This window comes from Lactuca saligna, chromosome 9 (assembly GCF_052625555.1).
Source record: "Lactuca saligna cultivar CGN05327 chromosome 9, ASM5262555v1, whole genome shotgun sequence".
Lineage (NCBI taxonomy): Eukaryota > Viridiplantae > Streptophyta > Magnoliopsida > Asterales > Asteraceae > Lactuca > Lactuca saligna.
Genome location: NC_136425.1, coordinates 6,473,686 through 6,487,251, shown reverse-complemented (window position 1 = coordinate 6,487,251; position 13,566 = coordinate 6,473,686). Strand labels below are relative to the sequence as shown.

The following is a 13,566-nucleotide window of genomic DNA, read 5'->3' as shown; positions in this document are numbered from 1 at the left end:
CTCGTCAAGTATCCATTGATGTACATTAACACCAAGATGGTCCATCTACACATGAATTACACAATCAGAAGCATACCCTACTTCGAATGAACTACTGATAGTCTAAACTATTATCTATTTTCCTTAATCCATCAGGGAATACAATATCGGGAATGTAAAAGTAAACATTCACGCATAACTCATTAGCGAATCTTTGAAGGAACACCACAAACTCGTTCTTGTCTATTACAGCAAAATCGACATCATCAAATCTTTTCTTTGCTCCATCAGAGTAACAAATAGCAGGGTACCTCGTAAAAATTCCGGCAAAATGGGGATCTATCTTCATGTAAGCTGCCATAGCAATGATTATGTTGGCCGATTTGAGCTCGAGGAGTTTAAGAAACGGATTCGTGCTAAGAACAATTTAAGAAAAGGATATGGATGAAAAGGTAGTAGAATAAAGTAGATGAAAAGGACAGTTCAAGGGCGGTTAAATGGATATTAGACTTCATTTACTCACACACATACGTGGCAATGACATGACATCTTTAATCTACTTGGCAATGACGTGACATAAACAAAGATCCTAGTAGGATGGGTTCAAATATCAAAATGTGATATTTTAAATCATAAAATTACAAGTACAAGCCTTTAAATGTAAAAAAAGTCAAGAAGAACCATTTAAACTAATATTCTAAAGATAGTATAGGTTTTTAATACAATATTGAAGTCTAGTAAATTAGTAAATAGTAACTGACCGAAGGGAAGATTGAAAGTATGTATCTTCTCCAACGATAAAAAAAAATCCATGTATTTGACAGTAATGCAAGTAAGGTTATTTGAAAATCCAACTTATTGCGCTAACTTAAAAAATTATGCTTCTGATTTCTATTATTGAAAATGTCAAATCATTTATTTAATCTCACCGGCAAAAGAAATAGTCATCAAAAGAATAAAAAAAGGACACAATGGTGGGACTCTAAAGTCAGAAGAATCTAATATACTGCTTTCTATATAGATGTTTTGGGAATGCTTATTTAAGCTTATTGACTTATGATGTATTAGGAAAATGAGTTTGTGGTGGTAAAAGCTAACAAGAAGTGTTTGAATTAGCTTATAATTTAAAATTTAAAATTGACTTATGATGTATTAGGAAAATGAGTTTGCGGTGGTAAAAGCTAACAAGTGTTTGAATTAGCTTATAATTAAATCGGGCAATGGGCAATAGACCAATGTAAGTTATAAAAAGAGCTTGAAGATATGAATATTATTTTATTTTTAAAAATCCAAAAGCTATTCAAAAAATCATATATATATATATATATATATATATATATATATATATATATATATATATATATATATATATATATATATATATATATATATATAATAACCACAAGTCTATAAGATATTTCAAAATTAAAAATTGGGCCTTTAAAGGTTGTTATTGCTAATTTTATTCATATGCTTTGATTTTTTTTTTTTTGAATAATTTTCTTATCATTAAAACTTTTAGTATTTCACCATTAAATCAAGTAAATTATTGATTAAATGAAACGAAAAAATATAGAAAAATACAACAATTTATCTACGAATATTAAAAAAAACCATTATATTTTGTTTATATACAGAAAACTCTACATTTTCAGTTACGTTTTAGATTTAACTAAATATCTACTTGTTTTTGAAGAAGTTATTGGTTGTCTAATGATATGACATTTGTCTTGTTTGCTTTTAGATCAGAATGGAAAAAAAAAAATAATACCTGTTTTTGTTTGAGTAAATGTTCGTCAAGTAAATGATATATTTTTACGTTTTATCTGAGACAAGAGCCAACATCATTTATTTTTGTTTTCATATTAACTTAAAAACATCTGATAATTTTTTTAAAAAAACCTCGATATTTTGGTTAATGTTAAAAGTAACTGAAAACTTAAGAATTTTGCTACATAAAAATAAAATGTAAGGATTTTTTTTTAACTTCCATGGATAAATGTTTGTGTTTTTTTGTTCTTTTAAAATAATAAAAATATATGGGTTGTGGTGGTGGCAAGGTTCTAAATGGCGTGGTGGCAAGGCCAAGCCTAAAGCTTAACGAACCATGGCGAGCCATGACGTTTTTTCAAGGCGTGATGTAAGGCGAGAATTTTGTATTAATTTAAAATTATATTACCACATAAATATAAATTTATATTAAATATAACTACTTTTAGCAATATTAGTTCAATAACTAATAACAAAAAGTTAACAAAAACCAAAATACTTGTATCTTCGATTAGAAAAGACATAACAAATAGCAAAAAACTGTGTCTCAAACAAAAAAACACGCGCCATAACACGCCATGACGCGCCATATCGCGCCTTGCCACACGCCACGCCTAACACCAACGTTATAAGGTTTTTCGTAACGGCGAAGCCACGCTTCACGCCATGACGCGCCTTTTAAAACACTGGGTGGTGGTGATTTTGTGTCAACTTTTGGAAATAGTAGAAATAACAATCATACGGTTGGGCCTTACATCAATAGACATAAGAAATAATTGATTAAAATTACTAAAAATTAACGGTGAAATAGTAATTTTACACCTATTTACATTGCAAATAAATGACGTCAATGATGAGGACTTGATTCAAAACACTTTTCAAACCATATGGGTGAAATATAAAATAAAAATTATTCAGAGACCCAAACCATAACTTTCATGTAAGCACAGGGACCATTTTCATAATTTACTCTATATTATATAATGTGTCGTGTTTAACCATAAAATATGTAAAGCTGGCTGTCAACTGTAAACTTCTAGTTCTAGTACTTCTACTTCAATTCTCTCTCTATCATCTTTCCAGTGGTATGGGAACAACCATTCCGTCAGCTCAGCAAACGATAGTTCCATTTCCGGCAATGTCTTGCCGGAAACCACCACGTACTCCTTCCTTTTTGTCTGTCCTAACACATCCCACGTTTGTGACTATCAACGAAGATGACCTGAATCACAGTCTAAAGATTAATACAAAAAATAATACAACTACCACCACATCAAAGACTGTTGTTTATCACGACAACTTGCTTGAATCTATTGCCATTGATTACATCTCCAAAGCCTTCCAAGAAACCAGTGGTTCGTTTCATTTTTTAGTTACCCATTAAATTATCATGCACACGTATACATTTTTTTGATTAAAAAGAAGATAATTGCAGGTTTGAGAAATGAACAGACAGGGTACGACGGGTTTGTGGCAGTTTCATCAGCCGTATTTCGGGAGTTTGATCCTACACAACAACGTCAAGTTGTTGATAAGACTCTCGAGAAAGCTATTCCTGGTTTTATGCTTATTATGGCAAGTTAATTCTTTCTTTTTATCGAGTTTTTTTCTTTGTGTTGTTTTATTGTGTTTTTAATTGGAATTTAATTGTTTTGGATAAGCAGATTAGAAATCTGATGCCAGAATCGAAGTTTACAAGGGAGTTTTTTGCCATTTTCACCACCGTCTTCTTTCGTTGGTTAGTCGGGCCTAGCGAGGTAAGGTTTGCGCTTTTAAATAACTTCCGTAAACATATATATATTTATTTATAACCTTTAGTGATCAATTAAAATAATTATTTAACATTTTAACTAAAAAAATATACTAGTGCATTCCTATTCCATACGACATGTCGATATATAGACAAATATCTTATCATATTCTTATAATATGCATAAATGTATGATTTTATGTAGTTTTGATTCTTAACATGAAATTAAAGTGCATCAATTTTTCATTCATAGGTTATAGTATTATGCGTGTAGACAACAAGTTAAAATTTTAATATGACCTGAAAGAATATAGTAATGTTGTCATTAATTATTAATTAATCAAATTCCGTTGTTTGGAAGGTAAGAGAGTCGGAGTTTGAAGGGAAAAAAGAGAGAAACGTTGTCCACATACAGAAATGCAGGTATTTTTCTTGCCTGGTTACTAAAATTACAGAAATAATTAAAATTAATCATATGTAAAATATTTAATGTGATGGTGAGAATCTAACGATACTAAGGTAAATTTTAGGTTTTTGGAGCAGGCTAATTGCATAGGCATGTGTACAAACCTCTGCAAGATTCCGACACAAGAGTTTATTAAGAAAAATTTCGGAACTCCAGTCAACATGGTTCCTAGTAAGTAACAAATATGTGAATTCCTAAATAGGAAAAGTGCACCTAGCTAGATTTACACTCGATTAATAAGTGCACTCAAATCAATTCAAGAAACTCAAAGAGAATCAAGAATCTTATAACTTATAGGGAGTAACAGTACCTGCACTAATATATAGAGGCTTGAAAACATGTATGGTGGGCCCATGTGTACTCCACTTGGGGTGCACTACTGCAAGTAGAGCGTAAAAGTGTTAGTTCCAATATTTTTATAATCAATTTGAAGAGTGAATTCAGTCTCTTTTATGTTTCAAATCCGAGTGCCATTACATTTTTGAGCAGACGTTAAGTCATTGCATCATCCCCATATATACAAGTTGTGATCATTATATATGCATATTACTATTTGCAGATTTTGATGATATGAGTTGTGAGATTATATTCGGTCAAGATCCTCCAGCACAAGAAGATGATCCGGCATTTAAGCAACCATGCTACAAACTATGTATATACTCTTCATATTTAAGAACTCGATCGCATAAATAACAGACACATAAAAAACCACATATAGATCAATAAGATTATCGTTTACATATTTTGATATATATATGTTGTATGCAGGTAATGTAAAAAAAAGGCATAGTGCAAGCTGCATTAAGTAGACCTTCAAGGAGACACATGCAACATAGGGATTCAAAGAAGAAAAGGATGTGGAGAAGATGCTGCTGTGACCGTGCTGACCCTTCTCACACTCATTAATACGCTATAAGTACGTCATAAGTCACTTGAAAAGATCAAGGCATGTCATAATGTGTTTTTGTGATTGGGAAAGATGCCATTGAGTAATGCAGGAAAACCATATGTGTATCATTAGCGGACAACCATTAATTATTGTAAATATGTAGTAATTAAACAGTGTTACTTTTTAAGATGCGTTTAATTCTGTTGCATACAATTCGTGTTTTGATTTTTTTTTTGTTAAAAGTTGGGGATTGTAATAGGGTATGTTGATATCAAACTTGGATATATGCTTGGATCGCATATTCACTGTCCTTAAACTATATTTTGACCTTGATTGCCCGGTTGCACGAAATTGGTTAGAGGGCAATCCAAAGAGAAGGACACATCGAGTTTTCGGCACAAAATTAGAAATCCACATCTAGATTCATTTTAAGGTGTGTAAGTGTTCAAACTACTCGAAAAACAAATATTACATCTATATACGAATGCCGTATTATAAATATGATTCCATTGCCTTCAAAATGGGAATTACACGGTTTATATACATACATAATATGGGCTGAGCCTACATGAAAGGGTACAATACATGGACTAACTAAGTAACACATGAATGCAAGAATACAAATACGTTAACATCCCTTTGCAGTTTTATCTGGAAGATATTGTCAGACGTTCAAACTAGAACGAAAGTCATTAAATGAAGAAGTAGAAAGGTTCTTAATTAGTAAATATGTCGGTATACTATGATGAAGATGGAAAATGAAACTGATGTCGTCGAGAGCAACTTTGTCCCTGACAAAGTGCATGTCAATCTCTGTATGATTCGTGTGTTGGTGTTGAATAGGGATTGAAGACATACGTACAACACTGATGTTGTCGCAGTAAACGATGGTGGCTTCGGTGGTTGGACAATGACGCTCTATAGGGAAGTTGTAAAGTCAACATGTCTCGACAATAGCGTTAGCAACTCTTGATATTTCGCCTCAACACTGGAGCGTGAGACGATGACTTGGCTTTTGGAAGAGTAAGAGATGAGGTTGTCTCCAAGAAAGACACAATAACCACTAATATACATGCGTGTGGTAGGACACCCACCACAGTCGACTGAGTAGGTAGTAAGGTTCCCTATAGGGGATACTTAAATTTGTAAGTCGTGATTAATGATGCCACGAATGTATCTGAGTATGCATTTGGGAGCATTAATATGTTGATTTTAGGGTAGTGCATATATACGCATGTCTCCTAAAAAAAGCAATGTTCAGTTTGGTGAAGGCAAGATACTAGAAAGCACCTGCTAGACTACAAAATAGGGTCAGATCTTTGACGGGAGGCTTAGATTCATCTAGTTTGTGAACTGGTTGGGTAGGGGTACGAGATGGGTTGCAATGTAGCATGTGAGCTCTTGAAAGAATGTCAATCACATATTGTTGTTGCAACATAAAGAGACCAAAGGAAGATTGAATATAAGACCCCCTAAAAAATAGTTTAGGCCCCTAAGGTTTGTCATGGAAAATTCATGTCCTAACTACATGGTAATGTGTTGGAGAAGTGTGGTGGATGAGGCAGTAAAAATAATGTCATCCACATATTCTAGCAAGTAAACCATGACACTAGATAAAAGCATGATATATAACGATGGTTCAGTACAACTGTGTTAAAAACAATGTGTGTATCATACTAAGTAAACCCATTGTACCAGACCCGAGGGGGGGGGGTTGTTTTAGGCCATAAAGAGACTTCTGAAGGAGGCGAACATGATTATGGAATACAGAGTCCATAAATCTCTAAGACTCATGCTTGTAAACGATCTCCCACAAGTGCCCGTGAAGGAAATCATTCTTCACATCTAATTAATGAATGTCCCAATGACGTGAGAGCAATGCTAAGAAATGTCAAAATCATGGTCAGTTTGAAAACTAGGTGATACCCAACTGTTGACTGAGCCAATAAGCTACAAGTCTATCTTTGTAGCATGAAAGGGATCCATTTTCATGAAACTTGTGGCAAAAAAAAAAACAATACAGATCACACATATTGACCCCAGGAGGTCACATGACAAGTTTACAAGTTCCATTTGAGATAAGTGCATGAAACTCATCAATCATATAAGCCAACGTGGTCCATGTAATGCTTATAAGTGAGATCAATTGAGAAGAGGCACATATGAAGTATGAAGATTAAGACGATAAGTGGGTTTAACAATGTCAGTTCGATCACGAATAGTCACGGGGTGAGTAGGAGGTGGTTATATATAAGTGTTGGGAGAAGTTTGGACCGTGGGTGATGGGTAAGTGTCATGGGTTCCAAACAATACACAGTTACAGATAAATCACCCATGGTAAGCAAATGCAGTTATATTTCGAGTTGCATCACATACTTATCTTTGTTTTCCTAAATACTCAATAGTGAGCCAAAGTTGATGAGTCGTAACATTGATGGTGAGTACCTGTAACATCCCAAAATACGACCGAAATTTTTTTGTTTAATCATTACTAAAATCATTAGATCAATACCATAAAATAAAGCCCATACATCAATCTATCAAAACCATAACAAAGTATCACAAGAAAACTGTATCAAGACTGTATCAAATCATATCAATGAAAAGCTAAATCAACTCCCAGGACAAAAACTGAAGCTGTGGTGTGTGTGATGCCATCATCCCGAGCTCTTCCCTTTACTTGTGAAAGTACCTGAAACCAAAACTGAAACTGTAAGCAAGAAGCTTAGTGAGCTCCCCCAAACTACCACATACCATACAATAACATATAAACACATACTGGGCCTTGCCCACTGCGTCGGACCGAAGTCCGGAAACTGCATCGGACCGAAGTCCGGAACTAACCAGGGCCTTGCCCTCTGCATCGGACCTAAGTCCAGAAACTGCATCGGACCGAAGCCCGGAACTAATTGGGACCTTGTCCCCTGCATCGGACCGAAGTCCGGAACTAACTGCATCGGACTGAAATCCGGAACTGACTGAGACCTTGTCCCTTGCATCGGACCGAAGTCCGGAAACTGATTGAGCATAACATGACATAGTATAAACATATCAACTAGCATAAGCACATATACTGCATACTGCATCAGACCGAAGTCCGGAACACATAATACAAAACATACTTGAATCACAAAGACATTAAGCAATCTAACTACTGCATCGGACCGAGATCCGCAACTATTGCTAACTAAACGGGCGACATTGTGGCCATAGACCCGTTCCTACTGGAAGGAAGACTCACCTCGTAGTCTAGCTGCTGAATGAACTGCTCTGGAATATGTCTATTGCTGCTCCGGTTTCACCCCGGCTACAATTTCCATAAGTACACTCAATCAAATACTTATAACTATACTGAGGGTAAAATGACTATTTTACCCCTGGTCAAAGTCAACCTCTTGGTCAAAGTCAACATACAGTTGACCTGACTCGTCGAGTTGGGCTACCAACTCGTTGAGTCCCTACTCTTATTTCTCAATTCTGCTCGCTACTACTCGTCGAGTTTGGCATAGACTCGACGAGTTCCTTTTCGATACAGACACTTAGTCAATCTGCATCCGACTCGCCGAGTTGTATGAACAACTCGTCGAGTTCTCCTTCATCATATGAACATTCCAACTGGGACTCGCCGAGTTGTATGAACAACTCGTTGAGTCTGTTCATGAGATATGAAGATCACCTTGGACTCGCCGAGTCAGGGCATTGACTCGCCGAGTCCCTCCATGGATGAGTCCGATCTCCGACTCACTGAGTCCACCTAAAACTCACCGGTTCCACCCGACATAATACATAGAAGGGGGAAAACACGAGGACTCACGAACCGACTCGCCGCGTCTGAAGAACGACTCGTCGAGTCGGATGCATGCAACTTCTATACAATCGATTTTGCTCAAAACCACTGCATACAATTTATAGATCTGGGTTCCTAAGGCTTGTTTACCATGTAAAGTTTCCAACTTTACGTGTACATATGCATGAAAAGGGATTTAAAGGCTCAAAAGACACTTAAAAGAGTAGATCTAGGGCTTTCATGCAAAATGGCTCCAGAAAGGCAGTAGATCTGGGCTCTTGAAGCTCAAACCTAGCTAGATTCGAAGGCCATTCCACTCAATATGATCTCTATATTACAATCAAGCTAGGAAATGGATAAAGATGGCTTAAATGGGGTTTCTAAAAGAAAAACCATCATGGCAACAGAAAAGATCCGAAATATACCTCAATGGACTCTGGATTAAGTTCTAGATCCTTGCTCTTCTCCTTCTCCTTGGTCCTTCCTTCCTTCTCTTCTTCAAACTTCAAGGAAAAGCACACAAACACTTAAATCACAAAGGGGAGGGTTAGGGTTTGTTAAAGGATGCTCTGAGAGTGAAAGAGGCGAGTTTGGGGCTCATAACATGGTTTAAATAGGATGCAAAACCCGTGGGATCTAGGGTTTCTTCCAGAATGGCGGACTCACCGAGTCTAGGATATGGACTCGCCGAATTGCCACCTTAAACGTGCTCAATATCTCGACTCTACTCGGCGAGTTGGGCCTACAACTTACCGAGTCCCAGCTAAAGATGCAAAAATACTTAGATTAAAATACATACCAGGAACCAGGTGTTACAGTACCATATGAACTAGGTTTTGAGACATCGTGGAATACATCTACATTCTGAGTATAACATCAACTTTCTTCCATTCCGAGTAATTGGTTTTGGAATCACATTGTTGATATGATCACTCACATTGTATCCCATAAAATGAGTTGAAGACAATTATGTCCATTGGTCGTAGTTGAGACTTTCTAGATCAAGAATGATAGGAATGTAGGATTTGATATTTGTTATACCGAAAACCTTGTGATGCATACTATTTGCAGTATCCATTAATTTGAAAGAGAAAATATGGAGATAATAGTTGTCCAGGGTTTAGCCATGAGTGGTTGGAGAGCCGAAATAGAAAGGAGAGAAAATGTAGACGTGATGATGGAAAATGAGAGATTTATGAGTAGAGAGGGGGAGTCTTTAATACCATATTATGAATATGATTTCATTGCCTTTAAAATGGGAATTACACAGTTTATTTACATACATGCTATGAGTAGAGCCTTTATGAAAGGGAAAAATAAATAGGCTAACATTAAGTAATACATGAATACAAGAATCCAAATACATTAACATGCCAGTAGTTACCCATGAATGGATAAGGATCACCAATGACTTTTTTTCGATGGTTAAAAACCATTTTAAATAATTATTATGAAATACTAGTAGGTGGTATTGGGTGCACAATTGTATTAGGTGAGTTAAAGCGGCAACACGAAGAATGACAACTGTCAAGAGGTAGAGTCACAAAAAAACCTAAACATAATTTTGTACTTGAAGTAGAATGGAAAAACACATTCAAAAGTGAAAAATTAGCATAGAATGGAGAAAATTGACCTCTAGATTTTGGGCCAACTTTGTCAACTTAAAATTGGTTGGTCGGTTTAAGACTGACTTAGTCTATTTAGTTGATCCACTTTAGTATACTGATTTGATTAGTTCAGGGTAAACCTGTTGTCAATTTAACGAACAAATAACTACTCATAACTAATTTTAACTTTAAAAAACCAGCTTAAATTGATGAAATACATAACTTCTTGAATTGCTTCGAAACTTTCAAAAACCGCTATTTCGTCATCCTTATATTTTTTTTATGGATATAATGAATATATATATATATATATATATATATATATATATATATATATATATATATATATATATATATATATATATATGCTTAGATTATTGTATCATAACTCATTATTGTCTGGATGTATGAATGATTATGAGCCAATCATTTTACTTAATTTAAGAAAGTAATTAATACATATTATTAAATTAAAGATAATTGAAAACTGCCATTTAATTTCATTGTAAGGGTATTTTAATCAATTAATAGAAATTTAAAAAAGGAAAATTATAGATTTTATGGAATAATTAATTATTTTAGCTTGAAAAATCAGATCTTTTGATAATAAATATATTAATTTGGATATATTCTAAAAGAATATATTTATGATCATTTTGAAAAAAAAACATTAAATTCTGACAGAATACTATAAACATATATTACCAAGATTAATAATTTTTAATGAATACATATTTTATATATAAAAAAATTAATATTTTAAAGCCAGTAATTACATTCATTCTGCACAAATACAATTATGAACATATAGAAATGATATTCATTCTAAAAGAATACAAGTAATAATTGCTAACAGTTACATTTATTCTTAAAGAATAAAAGTAAGAATGATTAAAAATCAAATAAAGACATTGAAATCTAAGTAAAACACTGATACATCCTGATAGAATATTGTTGCTAATCCATTCTGATAGAAAAAATGCTAATTCATTTTGAACGATTATTGTTGCCTTACTTTCCATTCTTTAGCAAGTTTCAAACTAACATTTCAATTGTTGCTGCCTTTACACACAGAATGTTTTAGTACTCATCATCTCCAAAATCAACCTCATTTGATAATCCATTAATAAATTCAATCATAAAAAACTACTAGCAAAGACTGAAAACCATGATTCCCATTTAGAGGAACCAAAAACTCACACCATAAACATACCATAGCAATTTGTTTGATATCCTCAATAGAACCAACATTTTAAAGGAAAACCAAAGAATGGCTCACTTCATCAACTACTTTTTTTTAGCAATGTTCACAAATAGCTCATCTGGCAGAATAAGACGAGGTGGGACGTGTCTAATAAGTTTGACCAGATAAATTGACCAATAATATAGATAACCAGAAAAGAGGAAGGAAATTGTTGTTGAGTAATTCAAAAACCACAAACACACACACACACACACACACCAGATATTCGCATTAGTTATCAAAAGAAAAAAACAAAACCAAATGATACAATTATCAAAACTAGTTTTGTAGCCTAGTTAATGAGTGTATATGCATGGATCTAAATAGAATAAATAAATCATCTAAAAGAAAGCAGAAAGCAAATGATTTCTTCTGTAATTCAAGGTCCTACAACCATATTTATACACAATTCTCAAAATTCAATATCAAGTAAAAAAATCGAAACAATATGTACCGTGAATGGCAATATGGGAGAGACAAGAAGAGTAGAGAGAAATCAGATAACAATGACCATAAATTTAGCCAATCAATAGAATAACTAATCAGGTATAATTCCATCGATGGCCATAATCGATGTTTTCTTGTTTCTTCATTTGAATTTAATCAATAGGTTCGATCATTGAGCCTTGGATTCAAGCATCAATGACGATCATTTGAGCCCTAAAATTACACCACGCTTACACACTTCAACTGATCTTAGGTTTGTATGAGGTGTACGATCTAGTAAGAGAAAGAGGCTGACTAAGTGGAAGTGGCAAAGGAGACGAGGAAGAAGTAGCGAAGGAGACGAGGAAGAGGCAATCGACGATGTAAACAGGAGTTGTTGTGTGAGGGTGGATGTAACATCCAAAAATTTCCAACCAATTTAAACTTTTCAAAAACAATCCATGCTCCATTAGTTATTACAAAAAGGTTTCCAAATATTATATTATCAGAGTATCCTAGAAACAACATCATAAAATGGGGATCAGTATGATCACACATTTGCCTTACTACGATCTCCTGATGTACCTGAAACAATAACTAAAAACTGTAAGCCAGAAAGCTTAGTATCCTATGGGTCCATTCAACCATCGAGTTGGAATACCCTTGGCCCTCAACCATCGGGTTGGAATGCCAATATGCTACGAATCCAATCATCCTCGGGATGGAATACTCTCGACCCACAACCATCGGGTTGGAATGCCCACACTCCTACACATACAATAATTAATATGGGTGCAATCATCCATCAGGATGGACTACCCCAGACCCTCAACCATCGGGTTGGAATGCCCACCTACTATGAGTCCAATCATCCTACCTGGATGGAATACTCCTGGCCCATAACCATCGGGTTGGAATGCCCACCTATTATTAATCTAATCATCCTACCAAGATGGAATACTCCTGGCCCACAACCATCGGGTTGGAATGCCTATACTACTATGAAACATGTGCACCTATCGGATAACCATATAACAGTCTATAGAGACAACATACTAGCGCCTCTCATCCTCAGTATGGAATACCCTCCACTACCAATCAACCAAGTGCATATATAACAGGTAATCTCTTACCAGCATACAGACAGTCAGACCTAACTATAGGTTACTAAGCATAACCACATTTAATCTACCAGGATACTGATCTATCATGTCACAAACGTAACTATCTCAAATATAAATAAAAGGGTCGGCCTTGGTGCAGTAGACCCTTGAGTATAGTGAGGATAACTCACCTTACAAATGCCGAACTGAAGAGATGAGATCAAAACTCCCGATCACCGCCACGAACACCACCGCCTAAAACTTCATTGAAACTTCACACGTAAAGTTTCCAACTTTACGTGCATGCAAGGCGATATAGGCTCAACACAAGTTAGAAAGAAGGTTCAAGACAAGAATGCTCTTATACATGCACAAAGGCTAATGCTTTATGCTTCCATGGACCAAAACCAGCCTAGATCTGAAGTTGCAACCTCAGATCTAGTCCTTACACCCGAAAAGGATCCCTATCAAACTAAAAGACACAACACCTTAACCATGAATAGATCTAAAAGGGAAAAGCTCAAGGTAACATCTTGTTACCTCAGA

General features: G+C 35.0%; 1 protein-coding gene across 1 annotated transcript; it reads left to right on the top strand.

Moving 5' to 3' along the window:
* Nucleotides 1–2,776: 2,776 nt before the first annotated feature.
* LOC145017516 (beta-carotene isomerase D27, chloroplastic-like) lies at nucleotides 2,777–5,153 on the top strand. Its single transcript, XM_078975537.1, has 7 exons — nucleotides 2,777–3,104; nucleotides 3,185–3,324; nucleotides 3,414–3,511; nucleotides 3,866–3,922; nucleotides 4,030–4,136; nucleotides 4,525–4,617; nucleotides 4,734–5,153. Exons 1-7 carry the CDS (start codon nucleotides 2,837–2,839, stop codon nucleotides 4,772–4,774), a joined length of 804 nt encoding a protein of 267 aa, XP_078831663.1. The 5' UTR covers nucleotides 2,777–2,836; the 3' UTR covers nucleotides 4,775–5,153.
* The last annotated feature ends 8,413 nt before the right edge of the window (nucleotides 5,154–13,566 follow it).